The 20,859-nt window shown below is 41.2% G+C and overlaps 1 protein-coding gene across 1 annotated transcript in view; it reads left to right on the top strand.

Moving 5' to 3' along the window:
* The first annotated feature begins 254 nt into the window (after positions 1-254).
* Positions 255-20,859, top strand: part of usp34 (ubiquitin specific peptidase 34) — a 57,138-nt gene continuing 36,533 nt past the window's right edge. Inside the window, exons 1-10 of the mRNA XM_066660857.1 lie at positions 255-784; positions 10,570-10,657; positions 12,190-12,670; positions 14,426-14,476; positions 16,499-16,648; positions 16,980-17,047; positions 18,833-19,025; positions 19,298-19,359; positions 19,624-19,705; positions 20,424-20,516. Coding sequence (XP_066516954.1) covers positions 742-784; positions 10,570-10,657; positions 12,190-12,670; positions 14,426-14,476; positions 16,499-16,648; positions 16,980-17,047; positions 18,833-19,025; positions 19,298-19,359; positions 19,624-19,705; positions 20,424-20,516 — 1,311 coding nt within the window. The 5' untranslated portion in view covers positions 255-741. The remainder of the gene's footprint in view (positions 785-10,569; positions 10,658-12,189; positions 12,671-14,425; positions 14,477-16,498; positions 16,649-16,979; positions 17,048-18,832; positions 19,026-19,297; positions 19,360-19,623; positions 19,706-20,423; positions 20,517-20,859) is intronic.

Genomic DNA, 20,859 nt, shown 5'->3' with positions numbered 1-20,859 from the left:
CATAGTTACTGAGAGAAGGCACCAGGGCATCATGGGAGGTGTGATGTCACACATGGCCCAGGCAAGGAGCACCATATAGCAAATAAATGGGGTGACAAAATGGGGAGAAAACTAAAATACAAAAAATATATATATACAAAAATTAGAAAAAGAAGAATACGTTTCTTGTTCAGTCTCATTAACAGAGACAGCAGGAAAACAATATCACACTGCGGGTGGATCTTTGAACAGTATCGGTGTAAAATCGACTCCCCAGTTTTGGTGTTGACTCTCCCTTCTTGAATGCTTGGACTCGCAGAATCGATTCTCTACGGAGCCGAACATTGCCGAGCGCAGCGAAGGAGACGCGGCGGAAAGAGCCGAAGTTTGTACTGAATGTCGCCCCCCGTTTTCAACATGGCTGTTGTATGTGCTCTTTTCGGCTCGACTCTCGAACAACTCAGTGCCTCACCACAGTGTGTGGCATCGGTCTTTTAGGAGGAACAGTCCGTTTACCCTCTCCACAACCAGAGCCCCTGTGTGGTGCTTTCTGAACGGTCTTTTAGAGCCTGGCATTTGGCGTCGGGGCCTTTTTTCCTCCTCCTTTTCATTTCACTCCCTTCTCTGTCTCTTTCTGTGTGTCTGTCTCCTCTCTCTCCTGTCCTTAAAAAAACAGCTGCCAACGTTTTTAATCCATCAACAATTTCCAATGATTTGAGCGCACATTTTTGGCTTTTCTCTTTATTGTTCTCTTCATGAACGATGTGCGAAAACTGCGCCGAGCTGGTGGAGGTGCTGAACGAGAGTAAGTACAGCTTTGTATTATTTTTATTAGGCGTTGAATCAGGAGCTAAGTTTCCAGCTCGCTGCTTTGCTTTGCTGTGCTTGCCTTGGTTTGGCTTATGGCTGAAGATTGTGTGGATGTAGCTCTCAGTGATCTCTTGTTTTTCTGCCTTGTGCACTTTCTCTTTGCCTCTTGTTTGATACTCGACAAAGGCCTCAACAGACCTGCATTTCAACCCCAGATGTCTCAGATCTGAATGTCATCCTTCTGGAGAGATTGTTTCCTATGTGTTTTTTCAGTCTGGCCTTGTGTCCCAGCTATACACCACTCAGTCATCAGCTTCAGTGGTTTAGCTCTCACCCACTACAACTGCACGTCCTTTTATAATGGATTTACATACATGTTTTCTTCTCTTGTGTATACTGTCCAGTTTTCATTAAGTTAAAGACTGAGGTTTTGTTTTTGAAGCCGGGGCCACAATGTGCCTCCACAAAGTTGCTTTTAGCTTGTGTTTTATGAATAAATATGCACTTGTCTGCATTCACCCACTTCTCCCACTTTTCATACATGTACTGTATTTGGTATCTGGAGAGTTGGTTTGTTTCCTACAAACTGATTTGCTAGACTTTAGACCATATTTAACCCTACTTTGTGTGTGTGTGTGTGTGTATATATATATATATATATATATATATATATATATATTCAACGTTGTCATCGATTTCACACATTTGTTACAGATATTTAAGGCATTGAGCAGCTGTTTCTGACATACTAACACCGTTATTAACATGTAGTTTTCGGTGTTTCTGCTTCTTCAGAGTTTATTTGAGCTGGGAACAACAAAATGACAGCTAGCACATATGCTAACTAGCCCAGCTAGCTTCCTAGATCATGTTAGATAGTTGGCAAAATGACAAGACACTTTCTGTGCAAACAAAACGCACACACCACCTGACGAGTTAAAACAGCCTCCTTTTCATTTCTGTTTTGCTTAAATTCTCTGTTAAAATCTACTGGATCCGTTGGAGATGACTGGATAGATGATTAGCATGGCTAACAGGCGCTAGCTTGCTAATTTTGCACAGCTGATATTTTCTATTGAGTTGAAAACTCCAACACGAACCTTTCTGTTAAACACCAAGGCTCATTTTACCGCATAAGGCTCACATTTTGTCTCAAACCGTTTTCTTTGCTGCAAATTGTGTTTTTGTTCCCAAAATTGCTCTTGGTAACTGAGTTAGCATGCTAACAAGTTGTGCTCTATTTGCAAAGTAAGCTACAAAGGGAGGATTCACAATGAAAACTTAAGCAGGCCTTTAGCTTTTCAGTTGTCATTTATTCTGACAGAGCATACACTCTTTAGGCCCTAGTTTAAGTGGTCAGCTACTGTTAACATGAATTTCACAGTGCAGTGTCATCATGGCTAAACATGTTAGTTTTGTCAATGTTTCTCTCAGATTTTTGTTTCATTATGTTTGGGTGCTGTGAGGTAATAAGTCCTCAGGCTTTAAGTTGAATTTCAGGTGATATAATAAACTTGTTTCCAGGCTTAAAAGTTTGTTCAGCTTTGTAGGTTCAAGGTTTTCTGGATATTATGAGTTTAAAATGTCTTAAAACATTGCATACTGTTTGCTGAAGCTCACTCTTGGAAATTTAATTTACTAAAATTAATATTCAGTGTTTGAGGTTCCAACATAAAAAAAAATAAAATAAATAAAAATAAAAAAAATTGGGTAAAACCAATTTTACCCCCCCCCCTCTTTTTTTACTCTGTGCTGTGCCCTTATAAAAATCACTGCTATTGCATACAACAAAATTGCAACAAAAAATATTTTAAACCTGATATATTTTATTGTCCTGCATATGTTCTCCCTCAATATAGTTATATTTCAAAGCTCTGGTGCATACTCAAATGAACTTGAATGACACTAATTCTAACAATCTTCCAAGATACTCTAACAAACTGTACTCTGCTATTGCCTAATCCTTTTTAATACCACATTTAACAAAGCTGGCTTGGTTTTTGTGTGGGTGTTTGTTATTATTATTATTATTATTGTTTTAGACAGTATTAATATTCAAATTCCAACTCTGTGTAAGCATGTAGCTGTATTCATACTTCATACAGCTGTTATCAGCCTCGTAATTTGGAGGATTCAGTGGAAATCTGGGGGAGAATGCATGTTAAAATATATCAGGTTTGCCGCGTATTTGTTTAACTTTTACCTCTTAGTTGACGGGGGACTTTGTGAAAGGCATTGAATGAGAAATGCCTGGAAACAGCTTGATTGATATATATTTTAAACATTTTCTTCCTCTGTACTGAAATTGTTACACCCTTAATGCTGGATTTATTGTATTGTCAAGAGTTGTCTGAGGTTACAAGTAGAATCTGTAATAAGTTTGAAAGAGGGAAAGGCAGTAATCATAATTTTTATTCCTCTGAACCATCTGTTGCTGGGACATATAGGCATAATGTCAATTATTTTTTGCCAAATATAGATTATGGGCTTTTTACAAGTTGTGTGTGCACAACTAAACAACACTGGCACCTTAAAGTAGCTGAATTATACTTGTCTGGATGCTTTTGAACATTATATAGACGCAGATTCCCTTACTCCTGAACTAGATTTAATTTTGCTTTAGAGAATCATACACTAGAGTGCTGCCTTGTCCAGGACTAGACTTTATTCCTGTTCAGGAAATTTGTCTCCAACAGTGATTTCCTGAAAATAGAAATAAACTAAATAAACAGTAAGTTTTGTGTTTGGAAAATCTCTTGCTGTTTGGTTTATGTTCACAGTGCTGTTTAAAGATATCATTCTACAATAGTTTTACTAACATGTCAGTTTCCTTTCAAGATAGGCCTTTTAGCATAGAGTAGCACTACAACAAAATAATGGGTTTGGTAATAATGACATTATTCTGTAATAGTGTGGTACATTGTAAAAAATGCCATTGTGCTGAATTTGATATAGCACAGTGTTTGTCATTCACCTCTGTGTGTATGGCCTGTAGACAGCTCTTATGTAGATGCCCCTCTCTAACCTCCCCCAACCCTTTTGAGTGGCAGCTCCATGTGTGCATATGCAGCTTAACCTCTGACCTTGAAATCTGTTGTATATGTGCAGCCATCTTCACCATTCCCCACCCTGTGTGCAGTGATAATATCAAACAATGCACATCGCTCTGTGTTCATTTGAGTGTGGGGGACACACAGTAATGTGCCAGTGGGGACACTAACCCCATCCTGAACACGCTGTAAGTGGCAAAACACTGGGTGCAGTGTATTTGAAACAGGAGGTTGGTGGAAAAGTATAATTTACATTTTCTCCTTATTCCAGATGTAGTCTGCAAAAATGTGTGGTGCCTGGAGTTGGTACTTTAGTTCTGCATTCAGTTTCAGTGTTGAAGTATCTGTCAGCTATTGCAGGGGTCTTGTGAAAATGTATTATCCTCATGTTATTTAGGAGAATTTCACAATTCACAATACAGAAAAAATTGCTTATTTATAGTTTGGCAACTTCTGACAACTCCCAAATTATTCAGTTATTGTTGCTCTGTATGTCAAATTTAAAAAGGGGATATTAGTCTTTTTTCCACACGTGAACACAGTTTTGGGGTCTTAATGAAACTTCACTTTCTCCATTTTTCCTTAGTACTGTCATTGATTTATTCAAACTTGTAGTTCAGTTCCCTTGGTCTGGACCAAAAAAGAAAATGAAATGTTGTTGCGTTTTAGTCCTGGTTTAGTTTGAGTTCACAATGACATATTCACCATAGAACCAAAGTACATAAAAAATTGACATAGGGCACTCATATGACTTTTAATGTGCGAGCCAGACATCAAAGTCATTAGCTGGGCTTAATGTATTTATTGGGGTAGTGTTCACCTGCACGTAGTTTTAAAACTGTGCCATAAATTGCTTAATCCAGAGCAGCTCCGTTGCAGAGAGATGATGTTAGGAGGTCTGTCCTTGGCTTATTATTGGTTTTTAATGCACCCTGTTCCCTGGTGGCACTATTATTCTTATGTCTTGGGACAACACATCCTGCAGATGATTTGTGAAACACACACTTTTAGGGATAAAGCCTCATAACTGTGGGCACACATTCGAATGAACAATCTTCTGAGGATTTTGTTTGTTTTAAGCTTTATTCCTCTCTCACAATTCAAACACAGAGCTAAACTCACACTGTGGGGGGCTCCCAGAGCGCCCCCTACCTGTGGCTCTCTTAAATGCACATACATGAACTCCATGGCCTTGTACTTATTCCAATGGAACAGAAATTGGGCATACAACACAAATGTCATAAATACCGCTCTCATTTTGTAATACCTTCCACATTTTTAAATACCGCAATATACGGTATTACTGTCATACTGCCCAACCTTTGCACAGTCATAAATGCGGATCCAGCTCTGTGATTGGAGAGACTTGGACAAGGAGACGTGGCAAGTCTTAATTCTATGCTCCCTACAAAAAGCAGCACAAAATCAGAACAGCTCATTTTATCCTGTGTTTTTTGACCTGGGCAGGCCACAGAAATGGATTGGTTGTGTTTCACAGTGTGTGTGCTGGTGGACTCAACATCAATGTACATAGGCAGACAACAAATTTTGTTTTTTCCCTAATGATCCTTTTAAATCTGACCTACCTGGTACCATACAGCACACAAACTAGACTAAAAAGTTTAGTTGTGTGTGTATGTAAATGGCAGAATATCATATTTAAATAGTTGAGTTTGTGTCTAAATCCAAAAGCAGCCTTCTGTTTACGTCCTATTACGTATTAATCAGGATAGGACTGAGGAGGGAAAATACTCAAGGGGAATTAAGGATTAATTAATATTTTATTTTCCCCTTTTTTGTGTTGAACTGTGAGATTTGGGAATTTCTACATATTTTTTCTTATGTGGAATACAGTAGTGTTGTAAACAGTATCCTCTCACAGAGCCCCGTCTCATTGTTACAGAAGCTCTTTATAGACAAATGAGAGAGGGAAGGTGTAAAAAGAAAAGAAATCTCCTGGAGGTCAAGGCTGACCAGCTGTTGCCATGAACCTGAGGACACAGTGGTCTTCGTCCAAAGTCCTGCAACTCCCTAGTTGCCATAGTAACAGTTAACAGGGTCTTCATCGACGCTGTTGTTTTCACTGCTGCAAAGTGAAAAAGCATAACAAAGTATCTCAGGTTCATGGAGATAGTCCCATATTGGATAAAGTAGGAGCTTTTTTTTGAGCAGTTTAAAAATATACAGCTGTGAAATATTTCTTGTTTGCTGAATTAACGGGCCTGCTATGAAAGAGCAGTTATTTAGTTTGTGTCCTGATTTATTTAGTTACACTCTAAATTCAGTCCATTTTACAGTGACTTCTGGATGCACTGTACTTCCTAAGGTGAATGGAATGAACAAGGCTATTTGAAATTGCACCCATTGCTGACAGAAACATAGATTTGTTCACACAGCTTGAATAAAGTCTACAGAAAAAAAATATTGTACATAAATTGGATGAATAAGGCCCTGTTTAGAGAGTGGAGTATGATATCACGACACTTGTAATGAAACATTCCTCAGTGAAGAAACCAAGCATCCTGAGGGCATTAAAATCATTACAGGGAAATCTTGTGTTGTCTTTTCTACGAACATGGATGTTTATGTCACATGATGTTATGGTCAAGCTCCATTCACAACAAGCCATCCATACAGGTGAAAATCCACTTGAGTGAGGATAATTAGAGTAGAGGCTGAGTTACTTCATCCCAGTCCCAAAGGCCGATTCATACTTCTGTGTTGACTCGACACAAAGCTTATGTCGTAGGCAACGCAAGAGCCCTGCGCCTTGTACTTTAGTGTCTGCGTGACTCTACAGTTACAGCGCCACAACACTATGGCTGAATCTCAAAAATCTTCCTGTACACTACATGGTGCACTATGTAGTGGTGGAGTATTATAACTTTTACAAATCTTTAAAGTGCACTAATTAGACAGTAAGGTGCTGTTTGGGACTGAGCATAGTTTACATGAGGAAAGAAGCATAAACTGGGCTTATCTCTTCTGTGAGTTTAGCTTCTTGTTTCACAGCGTTTTCTTCAGACCTTCCAGTTCCACCTTAAACATTTCCGTATCCTCAGGCACCAGAATTTAATTGCTTCACATTTTAAGGTGGAAGTGTAAAATTTTAAGGCTGTGCCTAATATCATTTTTAGGGCTTCAGAGCTTCAGCTGTAATATTTAACTACATTAAACCAAGATGCACAGTGGTTATCATAGTTTTTAAAGGTGAACTGACTGAAATTTCATGGGTGTGTTTGGTGATTCAGAAGGCATTTTTTTTTGTTTGTTTGTTTTGGGAAAAGTTTGAAGGGCCGTGCCACCTTAACACTTCGCCCGATCCCTCTAGGCACCCCTATCCCTAGGCAAAATAGATGTAATTTTTTTCCCCCAATATGAGGCGACGTCTACCTGTAAAATCTTGGGAACTTGTATCTTGGGGGGAAAAAAAAGCAGCTAATTAATTTTGCGATTAACTTGACTGATACAGATGGAAATAAACATCACAGAAAAAAGTTTATTTTTTTCTAGGATCCAGTGTAAATAAAATCCCATTTAAATAAGGCTTATGTATTAGGCATGGAAAAATGGGATACATTTTGGGCTGGGGCTGTCAACAGAAACTGTAACAGCCTTCAGCATCCACAGCAATGTGGTTGTCATGTATTTTAATATTTATTGACGATCTGTAGTGATTGGTGGGTTATAAGCAGTAATTACTTGTCAGGGACAGTAGCCATTTATTCAAATGTCCAACCGTAGAAACCGTCATCAGACACTAAACATGTCTCGGCTGATTGGCTGCGTAACTGTGTCAAACTGTGGCTTTGACAACACTTAACCATATCTCGACAGATTGCACTGGAATGCTGAAATAATTGGGAATGTGTGTTAGGAGTGGAATTCCTCTGTGAGAAAGGTCACTGAGTCTAATGCCTGAGCATTTTTATTTCTTTTTTTTATGATTTAACCCAGGCCTCGGTCGAGGTGGAGTCTCCGCAGTATGTGAAGATGAATGAGTTATTCTTGTTTGTGGAGGCCACAGAGGTGAACAGTTTCTTTTTCTTTGTGTTGAGTTCATGTGGGGACTCGGCATATGCAACAAAACCACACATTGTCCTGGACTATGTATCAAGAGTACAGTGCTTTTTTCAGTGCCGCAGTGTGGCAGAGCATTCAGTACGACTCAACTCTCACACAGGGCTCGAACCCACAACCCCAGGACCCTGGAGCTGCGCCTCTGCTCTTTAAACACTTTCAGTCTGATTTAGTGCTAGTTCAGGTCAAGTGTTGTTTGGACGTGGACTGAAAGATCTGCACAATGTGTATTTGAGATTCTGGAGGTTTGCACTTTGTGGGTTCTTCAAGCTTCGCTTACCCATAACCACTTTTTTTTTTTTTTCGCCTGGGTGCAGATTTGTTGATGTGCATTTTGTCAGAAGTTTAAATCAGGTCTTAACAGTGTCTTGTAAAGCTGTAGGTCCTTGCTAAACCCCTCTGTGCAGTGTGTGCGTTAGTGGTTTATGTAGTCATATTTGTGTGTTTACTCAGAAAACCACTGCCACAAACTGAATCGGGCTTAATCTCACCCACACACACACTGTACTCAGCACTGAAAACAATCTCTCTCGCTCTCTGTTTGTTTGTAGTTAAGGAACCGTTAGTCTCTTGCACACAAAAGAACAAACACACCACGCCTATATACTCTACACCATCAGGATGATCAGACTTTCTGTCCTGTCTGTGAGATAGCTGTGCATATGGCATCAATGCACACAAATCTTTTAAAAAGTATATGCTTGAATATTTCCTAATATTTCCTTTAGTTATGAATTTATGAAGCTGAAGTATGCAGACTTGGCGCCTGAGGTGAAGGAACTTAAGTGACAGGCACGTGTAAGAACTGTGGAGATAGGTGTTAGAGTATTTATAACCAAATTGGCCACATCCCTGCTTGTGCAGTTCGGCATCAAGGGCAGCTGTGAAGGAGTTATCAGAAAAAGCTGAAAGGTCTAGTCAGTGGTTGTGGATAAGGAGAGCAAAGATTACTTGTGGAAATGCACTGTAGAGATGCTGTTGTGGTTGTTGGTGACATAGCATGTAAAGTTCACATGGAACTGATGGCACTGAGCATGCATTAACGGTGCCAGTAGGGCTAGGTACAGCTTTAGTCACCGGGGAGGCCAGTGTGGATTTACGGTTGTTGATGGTTAAGGGTGAGGTAGGAGTGTAAAGCTGGCTTGGACAGGGCTGGGTCTGGGATGCCAGACTTCACTGTTGAGCCTTCTGGAGGTGTCATGGGCTTAATTCACCAAAACACCAACGAGAGGTCCGACATTTGGTGATACCTGCCATTAAAGTGTATTAATTAATGCTAAAATACCCCCAAAATTGATTGTGTTGAATTGCGAGTTTTTATTTCTACACCTGTACAGGAAGTCACAAAGTTCAGAGTTTCCTCTTTTGTGGGAGAGGGATTTAATTGAATGCTTTAAAGGTAAAGTTTCTTCCTAAAGTCTGTAAAAGTCCCTAAACTCCCAGGACTGTGTGTGTGTGTGTGTGTGTGTCTGAAAATGTAAATGTGTCCCTTAGTGGTTTCGTTTTCAGCTGAACAGTGTGTGGAGGTCTTTGGAGTGTGTGTCCACTGTGTGTAAGTGTGTGTGTGTTTGGTAAGGGTGGTGGTTGTTATGCAGCTGGATTGGCCTGAGGCTAGCTTAGGGGTGTTTTATGGAGGGGAAATTCACACTCTGCTAATGGGCCTTCACCAAGGGGCAGCTGATAGACAGCCGAAAGATGGTTATATGGTGTTAGTGGGGAAAAAAAACACCCAAAAACATCACAATTAGGGATGCACCAATACCACTTTTTCCCTTTAAAAATATGTGAAGGCAATTTCACAGTCTGTCATGTATCAAATGATTTTTAAGTGTTTTAAATCTTCATAATTGTTGACAACCTTTAAATGGACAAAATGCTATGAATGCTTGCTGAAATGTCCTAGTTGAAATAGAACAGAAAAACAAGCCATTGGTAAAAATGTTTGCTGTTTACAAGCGCTCTCTTTGTTGATCATATATGTTTGATTTAATATACATGATTAGGTGGTGGATCATTCTCAGCGCTGCAGTGACACTGAAGTGGTGGTGGTGTGTTAGTGTGTGTTGTGCTGGTGCGAGTGGATCAGACACAGCAGTGCTGCTGGAGTTTTTAAACCCTGTGTCCACTCTGTGAGACACCCCTCCCTCGTTGATCCACCTTGTAGATGTGAAGTCAGAGACAGTAGCTCATCTGTCGCTGCTCAGTGTGTGTTGGTCGTCCTCTAGTCCTTCATCGGTGACACAGGACGCTGTCGGCTGGATGTTTTTGGTCGGTGGACGATTCTCCGTCCAGAAGTGACACTGAGGGGCTTAAAAACTCCAGCAGCACTGCTGTGTCTGATCCAGTTGTACCAGCACAACACACACTAACACACCAGCTGGTAGTCATGAAGTTATGGCTTGTGTGTATGTGTGTGTGTTTTACACACCGATGCTAGTGCTAGCTGACACCATGACCATGAAGTGTGGATAGAGTGAGTGAGTCGATGAGCAGAGAGCAAGGCCAGCACTTCCGGTCTCAGAAAAATCTAACTGTAACAGTTAGGATTATAGTCCAACGTGGTTAGACTTGGGCTTCTGTTTATAAGGATGTCGGTACAATGAGATAGTAAATGTTTAATAACCTATTTCTGTCTCTCTGGTCTCCGCAGTCTCGGATGCAGACAGTTCGGATGGCCTGCAGTTGAAGAAGGAGCATGCCTTAAGAGTTTTCAGCTACATCGGCACATGGACCCAGAGGTCAGTCACCCATTTATACATTCATTCATTCATTCATTCATTCATTCATTCAGTAATATGCAGAAGGTTATGTTTGTCTGTCTGTTTGCTGAAATATCACATCTGTGCCAGGATTCTCTCTATAATATATTGAATGTCCAGTATTAAAGATGTGTGTGTGTAATTCTTCATATGCTCTTCTGTGGAGTCAGGTATTTGGCCCCTGCTGTCGCTGGTGTAATGCAATACGATTACACATTCTCTGCCACATACATAGTCGGCTGTGGAAGGTTAAGTAACCTTTGGCCTACTTTGGTTTTGCCCACTGTGGCATTTGAGCGCGCTCAGGCAAAAAACGCTGAGTCATCATCGCCCGTTCCACGCACGCTTCTGAGGAGAAAGGGAAAGGTTTTGACTTTGTGTATTGGGTCGCGAGGAATATGGTCTTTCTCCATATGATGGTATCACTAAGAAGAATGACTCTGTAGGATTTGTATTGCGAACTAATTTGAACCGTTTTCTGTTGGTCTGTTTGACATGAGATGATTGTACCGTGTAATGAGCCGGACTTTATTAAATGTTCAGATAAGGTTGTTCTGGGTCGTTGTAAACATGGCTGCAACAATATGCTTTTTATTGTACTTTTTGTTTATAGTAACTTTCTGCACAAGTTGCTCCCTAATTATCAGACCCATGCTAGAGAGAACTGCAGGCAGTGATGGTGGGGAGGGGCCTGTCTTACCCACCCAGAAAATGAGGCCACTTATGTCAGAGTCTGCAAGTCCTAGAAAGCATCTGAGGCAACACCTGAGGTCAAACCAGGGATTCCTACCCCCCACTTGGGGTTCTGTTGTGGGTTTTTAATTGAGTTAAGTGGTTTCTGAATGTTTTTGAATTTATAAGTTAAGAATAAGAGAGAAAATACCTTTTTTTTCTGTAAAATTTTTCTTTTTTGGAGATCTTTTTAGGAGACGTTTTAGTGAGACAGCAACAGTATTGTGCTTCTTGTTGCATATAAAGCAACACTAGTATTTTTACCTTAGTTTCAGCTTTAAAGTCACTGTGATGCTTCATTGATCTTTAATAGGGAGAACAGAGGCTCTGTCATTGCTACTCCAGGGTCAGCACTGCAGAGACTGCACTATGTAACTTCAGAAGGAGGGTAGGAACCCCCCCATCCCCACAAAATAAATAAATAAACACCCAGTCTCCCTTGATTTCAGGACAGTGCTGTAGTAGTAAATTACACTCTGCAACTGTAGGGGGAGCCCAGGAGCCGAAATAAAGAATATTACCTAGTGTTCCTTTTAAAAAGTTAGAGCTGCAGCGTATATCGAATGAATCATGACAGGATAAACTCCTGAAGAAACTGCTGTGTGAATATGTGTGGTATTGTAAGCTGATTCTTGAGTAAAGTGGGTTATTGAACAACCCTCTGAAAGACTCTTATCAATAAATGAATATGAAACTGACTTCTGCTTGTGTTTCAGCTGTTCTTGGTGTGTGGGATTAATAACAGGGTCTGAATCTCTTTATTCTGTGTGTGATTACAGGCAGTGTCTGTGTTGCTTCAAAGAATACAAGCACCTTGAAGTCTTCAACCAACTGGTTTATGGCCTCATTAACCTGGTCATCGCCCAGGTAACCAGCCTAAGGGACCGTCTATGCAGTTCCCACGGCAACAGTGGAGCTGAGGGGGCAGGGTGCGAATGGGGCTCCGCCCATCCTCAGCCATCCCCCAATGAGGATGAGCCGCTGAATGTGGAGAGGGACTCTGCGGAGGAGGATGGAGGGGTGGAGGGTCTCCCAGCGGAACCTCAGAAAAACCAGAGCCAGGTCCAGGGAGGCCCTCAGGAGCAGCCTAGAGCGAGTGAGGGGCCAGGGGACGAGGGCCTGTCCGACAGCAGCCTGGACCCCTTCAGCTCCTGGAGCACAGAGGACAGAGAGAAACTACTGCTGTGTGCTGCCAAAATCTTCCAGATCCAGTTTCCCCTCTACACGGCCTATAAACACAACACACACCCCACTATAGAGGTAATCAGACACAGGAGTACCCTCACTCTCTGTAGTGAACCCACCACACTGTCCCTGTCTCCTCTCTCTCTCTCTCTCTCTCTCTCTCTCTCTCTCGTGAACTGACCACGCTGTCTCCCCTCCCTCTCACTCTCTCTGTAGTGAACCCACCACACTGTCCCTGTCTCCTCTCTCTCTCTCTCTCTCGTGAACTGACCACGCTGTCCGTGTCTCCCCTGCCTCTCACTCTCTCTGTAGTGAACCCACCACACCGTCCCTGTCTCCTCTCTCTCTCTCTCTCTCTCTCTCTCTCTCTCTCTCTCTCTCTCTCTCTCTCGTGAACTGACCACGCTGTCCCTGTCTCCCCTCCCTCTCACTCTCTCTGTAGTGAACCCACCACACTGTCCCTGTCTCCCCTCCCTCTCACTCTCTGTAGTGAACCCACCATACTGTCCCTGTCTCCCCTCCCTCTCACTCTTTCTGTAGTGAACCCACCACACTGTCCCCGTCTCCCCTCCCTCTCACTCTCTGTAGTGAACCCACCATACTGTCCCCGTCTCCCCTCCCTCTCACTCTCTCTGTAGTGAACCCACCATACTGTCCCTGTCTCCCCTCCCTCTCACTCTCTCTGTAGTGAACCCACCATACTGTCCCTGTCTCCCCTCCCTCTCACTCTCTCTGTAGTGAACCCACCATACTGTCCCCGTCTCCCCTCCCTCTCACTCTCTCTGTAGTGAACCCACCATACTGTCCCTGTCTCCCCTCCCTCTCACTCTCTCTGTAGTGAACCCACCACACTGTCCCTGTCTCCCCTCCCTCTCACTCTCTCTGTAGTGAACCCACCACACTGTCCCTGTCTCCTCTCACTCTCACTCTCTCTGTAGTGAACCCACCACACTGTCCCTGTCTCCCCTCCCTCTCACTCTTTCTGTAGTGAACCCACCACACTGTCCCTGTCTCCCCTCCCTCTCACTCTTTTTGTAGTGAACCCACCACACTGTCCCTGTCTCCCCTCCCTCTCACTCTCTCTCTCTAGTGAACCCACCACACTGTCCCCGTCTCCCCTCCCTCTCACTCTCTGTAGTGAACCCACCACACTGTCCCTGTCTCCTCTCACTCTCTCTGTAGTGAACCCACCACACTGTCCCTGTCTCCCCTCCCTCTCACTCTTTCTGTAGTAAACCCACCACACTGTCCCTGTCTCCCCTCCCTCTCACTCTTTCTGTAGTGAACTCACCACACTGTCCCTGTCTCCCCTCCCTCTCACTCTCTCTCTCTAGTGAACCCACCACACTGTCCCCGTCTCCCCTCCCTCTCACTCTTTCTGTAGTGAACCCACCACACTGTCCCCGTCTCCCCTCCCTCTCACTCTCTCTCTCTAGTGAACCCACCATACTGTCCCCGTCTCCCCTCCCTCTCACTCACTCTCTAGTGAACCCACCACACTGTCCCTGTCTGTTGTCCCTCATGTCCCTCTTGCTCACTATAAAGAGGAAAAACATGTATTAATTCAGTCAAAGTTGTTATTGCAAGAATGTAATGTAAATCACACACTGCTCTGTACCAGAGATCACTGAAGACACACACACACACACAGAGTATGCACAGTACAGTACACTATTTTGAACATTCATTTTTTACAATAGCTTATGATTATGTATAAATTCAGAAACAGTTATGCTATCGTTCCTCTTTTTAAATGTTTGTTTGATTTTTTTTTTCTCTGCGCACTTAGTTTTGAAATGTTCTGTATTTTTCATACTCTTTTCTCCTCAGGATATCTCGGCTCAGGAGAGCAGCATCCTCGGCTCCTTCTGTGACATGAACGTAAGTGCTGGTGAAGGTTTGGAATGGATTCTGATCTGCGCACTGGAGGGTGTTTGTCCCTCTGTGTCTCAGCAAATTTGTTTGTGGTTATTGGCGCCTGGTTTACTTCATTATAAAGATAGTATGATGATTTATGTAACTGTGTCGTTCATTTCAAGAGTAGAAGCGGGTGTATAATGTACAAAGCCATTTACCTTGTACTCTGAGTCTGATTTGGACTCCCTTGTGCTCCTCACAACAACGCTAACACTGGGCACTTTTTTTTATCTTATCTTAGACAAATGACAGCAGTTTAATGGCCTTATTGAGGTGCCAGCATTTTAAAAAGTATTTTCCCACAGCCCTCAGACAGTTTGAGCTGCTTGTGTACCAGCCATTGCACCAGAAAATGGGGCATAAAACAAATGTAATCTTTTTAATATTTGTCTATGAAGCAGGGATAGCAAATGACAGAGTGTCAGAGGAGAGATCATTAACCAAGATTTAAAACGATGTAAATCAAATCATTTCCGTAGTTGATGATTACAGAATTAATGTAGATTATTTCATTCGTTGTTAACCATGTCACTGAATGTGTTATTGCTCTAATGCCCTTTTCATGGAGCTGCCGTGGACACTAAAACTTGGACAGAGTTCTGTCACAGTGACTGAATGGAGATTATGCAGGTCCTATTTATATTTTATAGGGAAGGTGTATGAGCTGCCCAAAGCTCTGGGCCCAAACAGCTCCAAGCCCTTTCCATTTTAGGGCCTGCGTTCTCCCTCTGCTGGTCTGGAGTCAGTATCTGTCTGTGGATTTGATCAGATTTCATAGTTCAGGTTTTAAATTATGGAGGAATCCCAGTATAGCCATCCTCTCCCCTCTGAAGGACAAAAGTTGTCCTTCACACAGATATATCCTCTAGATGTACTCCAATATGTTAAAAATATGTAATGGCATATCCTCATTGATTTTTAATGATGCAGTTTCCTTTTTATGTATCGGTGTAATCACGAATGTGCTGAGAAGTGTGTGTGTGTGTGTGAGAGAGGTAGTGTGCTTATGCTGCATGTTCTTCTGGAGTGTTAGATAAACAGCTTGCTCATTTTTCTCAAAAATCATGTTTTTGTTTCTGACCTTGGCAGGTTTTATTTTCTGCACAATTTAGCCTTTAAAATTGTGGAAAATTTCATTGTGGCAAAAAAAGAACGTCATTTAGAGTGATTTCACCTGAAACTCTGTTGTGAGAGTGAGAATTGTTCAGTGTTGGTGCCAGGAACCAGACGTCATAGGGGTTTTTCTTTAAAAGCTTTGTTACTTTGTTTTAAACATTACTTTAAACAAGGCGCTTCTAACTTGCTTTAAGAGTAAAACAAACACAGCTTATTTTGCCAAGGAAATTAGCTTCGGTGTGATTAGCTACTTTTTGTGTTGTATACTCAACTGCTTTTGTAAGAGGGTGACTGTTGCCTGTCACTTAAAACCTTTCTATGTCAAAGTAGCTTCCCCAGCGCTGCTGCTCTGTGCGTCCCGCCCCAGCACGGATGTTTTCCCTTTGGAGTCACTGAGGCATTTTTAATATTTACAGTGATGTTCAGCTCCCTTTAAATGATCTGGGCTCAGTGCATCCAAACGCCTCCGCACTTCGGTTTAATGAAAAAGTAAAGTTGAATTTAATTATAATTTTCATAACAAGCCTACAATCACTGCCGCATTGCTGAGCACACCGAAATAACCTGCCGTCTGCTGTATTTTATTTTTTTTATGTAAAAAGCAACGTGCACGTTAACAGTTTGTAAATGTTTTGTTTTTGTAAAACAAAACCTGAAGAACTAAATAATAAATAAATCCCCAATATTTGAAAACAAGAGCCTGGGACGGTTAACGATGTATTCATACTCAACCCATCCCGTGGCTAACAGTGAATCAGTGTGAATAGCCTGGAATTTTTATGCAGATGGTGGCTATCTGTATGTTATTAGCATATTCAGCTGATGTTTTTCCTTCAGTGCTTAATTATTCTGTGTATGTGTGTGTTCTAGGACGTTGAGGTGCCTCTACACTTGCTGCGGTATGTGTGTTTATTCTGTGGTAAACATGGCCTCTCTCTGATGAAGGATTGCTTTGAGTCAGGAACACCAGAAACCCTGCCCTTCCCCATCGCACACGCCTTCATCACCATTGTCTCCAACGTGAGTAACTCACCCATTCATACAACACCAGAACACGAGAATATGACAACAAGTGATCAATAATTCCCAAAATATGGCAGTAACATTTTACTGAAGGTCATCATTCTTCAGATCTACACAAAGCTTAAAATAAACGTAATAAAATGTATTCCAAAAGTAACGTGTTGTAAAATGTAAAACTGTCAGAATAATAATTCTCTGTTTAAATTGTCTTTAATGCTTTTCCAGTAATTTCTTTGTCATAGTTCTGTAATCTGGATTAATACAAAAAGTCTGAATGGGATTTAATCTCCTGTTATTCAGACAGTGGTTATTTGTTTGTTTGTTACAGATCAGGATATGGTTGCACATTCCGGCTGTGATGCAGCATATCATCCCTTTCCGCACCCATGTCATCAGGTAAGACATTTACCCGTATCCTGCGTCTGTTGCCAGGATCCCACCTTTAATGTTGCAAAGCAGTTTGCAAATATTGCTTCCCTCTATCTGCTCTGTGCAAGTGAATAAAACACACTGTCAGCAGTTCAACACTTTGGAGAAATATGGAGTGCTTTCACAGGGAAATGTTGGTCACCACCTCTGTGCAGATTTATTTTATTTTTTTGAATGTGGTTTCAAATGGTCAGAGTTTGGAATTAGGAAACACTAGGGAGAAAAATGCCTGCTATTAGATCAAAACAGGCACCTTATGTCAAAGAATAACTGATAATACTTTAATTATTGCCAAGCAAAAAAAGGAAAAACATTACATTTTTTAAAATTAATTAATTAATTTGTTTGCAAAAGTTTCTATTGTAATTTATCAATTTTTTATAGCAATAAAGCACTGAAGGATTCTAAGTATTGATAAGTAGATAAGTATAGATTAGGATTGTGATGTCAAAGTATTTGTCTTGCATCTTTAACATGTTTCCCAGTCCCTGTGTGTTTTCCACCTGCAACTCATAGCTTTGTCAAAAGCTAGTGATCTGAAGGCTTGTGCTTTAATGCTTGAAAGTTGCTTCTAAGAGGAAGCTTAAATACTGACATTGTTACCTATGTGTAAACTAGCATTTTTGAGCATCTGCCCTGGTCACAGTGTATATTGTTGTTGTCAGTTTAAAGCGTCAATTCTCAGTTTTACAGGAAGAAAAACAAATGAAAATGGCAGTTAAATGTAAAGGGATTTCAATTGAAATGCCTTTGGAGCATCTCTGTTGCTTCGTACCTCCTGTTTTTTGATGAATATAAAATGCAACAGATGTTTTAAATTAGATCAAATATGAAAAATGGAGAGGCTCCTTGAGATATGGACGAGGTAAAGACAAAAGGAGGCAGCTTTGAAGAAAATGTAATATTGTGTTTTTTTTGTGTTTTGTACACTACCATGGGTTACTTAGTAATAAAATGTAGAAAAACCCTTTTCTGGAAAGGTTTTACCCAAAATTTAGTTAGCACTGTATGCATAAATGCCCACTATGAGTAAGTATTTAAGTGTGTGCCAGGTTGATAAATCTGCTGGACCAGTATGGCCCTTTAAACAGTGTTTCTGCTGCTGCTTCTCTGATGGGTTGCTAGGAAGAGCATCCGTCACCATGGCAACAGTCACTGTGATTTCCCTCACATGACCCTGAGGGAGCCAGACGGCTGGTCGGCCGCAGAGAGATGCTGGTCACGTGGCACAGAGAGAGAGAGAGTGAGAGACATACAGCAGGATTAAAGCTGTATCTCAGCCGTGCAAAAGCAGACCAGCACTGTGCTTATATTGGATAGAGAGCGAGAGTTTGAACAGTACAACCTGCTCAGGTCTGCTCTTGCTCTAGAGGTCCTCTTCAGCAGATCGTCTTTGTTTTTAAAATAAAGATAATTTATTAAACAATGTTTTAAATACGGGATGATATCAGCAGTAGGGGCTGGGTGGGGATCAGGGGTGGATCTAATCCTGTAATAAATCAAGCCTGAAATAGCACTCACACTTGGGGAAAATTACTTATTGCAAAATATGTACATGGGATTGGGGGTGGTGGTGATGTCATAGCACATGGGAGTGTTTTGTTTTGTTTTTTCCTAGGGATAACTTCTGTTATTGGGTTCAATTTAAGCACTCACAACTTGTTAAAGAAAGTGTGCTCATGATGTAGACTATTATTAGATTAGAAAATTGCATTAAGTCATTATACTTGTGTTCTCGCTCGCTCTCTGTAGGTATCTGTGTAAGTTATCAGATCAGGAGTTGCGTCAGAGTGCAGCGAGGAACATGGCTGATCTGATGTGGAGCACAGTGAAGGAGCCGCTGGACAGCGCGCTGTGCTTCGATAAAGAGAGTCTGGACCTTGCCTTCAAATATTTCATGTCCCCCACACTCACCATGAGACTGGCCGGACTCAGCCAGATCACGGTCAGAAAAACACGCGTATTTGTATAATTTGTATGTGATAGTGCTTCCGTCCTTCCTTTCCTTTCTTCCTTTTTTTCTTCCTCTGTTTTCTTCCTCTACTTTTTTCTTTATTTCTTTAATTACTTAATTACACCCCAGGTCAGTTGTTAAATAATTGCTAAACATGTATTACTAAAATTTTACGCCCTTTATCTTAGCGTTCAGAAAGGGAGAGAAAGTTTTATAATACAACAGAAGTACTGATGCTTCTTTCTTCATCCCTTTTTAATCAGAATCAGCTGCACACCTTTAATGACGTCTGCAATAACGAGTCTCTGGTGTCTGATACGGAGACGTAAGTACTTTTGTGAACTTAAAGTATATTTTCTGAACACACTCAAAAAAAAGCACAGGGAGATCTTAGGGGTGCTTAATGAAAGCTGACAGATTGAGTAACTTGAGTAATTCTATTTAGCATCTATTCAGTCTTTATTAGCTGAGTTTGTGTTTGTTCACAATGTTTTAAACTCTCCCCCAACACGAGATATTAAAATAATATAAATATTATTTAGAGATGATTTAAAAGACTAAAATATTAACACAGACTCTGATCCTTCAGGTCAATAGCAAAGGAACTCGCGGACTGGCTCATCAGCAACAACGTTGTGGAGCACATATTTGGACCAAATTTGCACATTGAGGTCAGTGATTAAAATCCTATTGAAATTTTGAGTTCATAAACTTATAAGTCAACATTGTGTATATTAAGAAAGCCAGTAGAGAAAAGAAAAGAAAGCCCAGAAAATCGGGCCCAATTGTCTGTAAATAAAAGCCTCTCTAACAGTTTTGTCTGTAATGAGACCCATAGTGATGTGATTTATATTTATCTCAGGGATAGTCTATAGTGTAAAAACTATTATACCACACACACTGATATTTCTTGGGAGTGGTTTCAACTTGGGGATAAGGACTTTCTTAAAGGACATTTCTGCTCTTTCCACTGGAACAAATGTGACTCTTGGGAGCTGCTTGTGAAGTGCTGTTTGTCTACATTTATTTTGTTATTCTGACCCGCCAAATAGCTCCGGTTTCCTCCCACAGTCCAAAAACACACGTTGCAGGTGGATTGGCGACTCAAAAGTGTCCATAGGTGTGAGTGAATGTGTGAGTGTGTGTGTGTTGCCCTGTGAAGGACTGGCGCCCCCTCCAGGGTGTATTCACGCCTTGCGCCCAATGATTCCAGGTAGGCTCTGGACCCACCGCGACCCTGAATTGGATAAGCGGTTACAGATAATGAATGAATGAATGAATGAATGACCCGCCAAATATTTGAATTCATAAACTTATAAGTCAGAAGATGATAAAGCAGTGGATTTCAGATCAGTTTTAACTGTGGATTTTTCTTTCTTTCTTTTTTAGATCATTAAGCAATGCCAAGTGATCCTGAACTTCCTGGCTGCAGAGGGACGACTGAGCACGCAGCATGTAGATTGTATATGGGCTGCTGCTCAGGTTAGACACACACACTAGGACCACTTCTAACAAATAGATAACTATTATCTGTCATTTCGTAAGTAAGATTTGTTTGAATTTGAAACTCGTGGTGGCTTATCACCCCCCTTTTTCTCTATGGTAGTCTGTCAGATCTCCAAATCTTATTAAAACATTTATTTTTAAGGCTTTTTCTTTTTTTTAAGCACACATTCAAATTAGATTATTTGAAACTTCATTGCAAATAATAATAAAGGGTTGTGTATTACCTGGCTTGTGCTTGGAGGTGGTATATATCAAAAAACCTGCCTTGTCTATTTATGCAGCAACTGTGCTGTAACTCCCTACTTGTTATCTTTGTCTC

This window comes from Hoplias malabaricus, chromosome 2, assembly GCF_029633855.1.
Source record: "Hoplias malabaricus isolate fHopMal1 chromosome 2, fHopMal1.hap1, whole genome shotgun sequence".
Classification (NCBI taxonomy): domain Eukaryota; kingdom Metazoa; phylum Chordata; class Actinopteri; order Characiformes; family Erythrinidae; genus Hoplias; species Hoplias malabaricus.
This window is presented reverse-complemented; position numbering and strand designations above follow the sequence as displayed.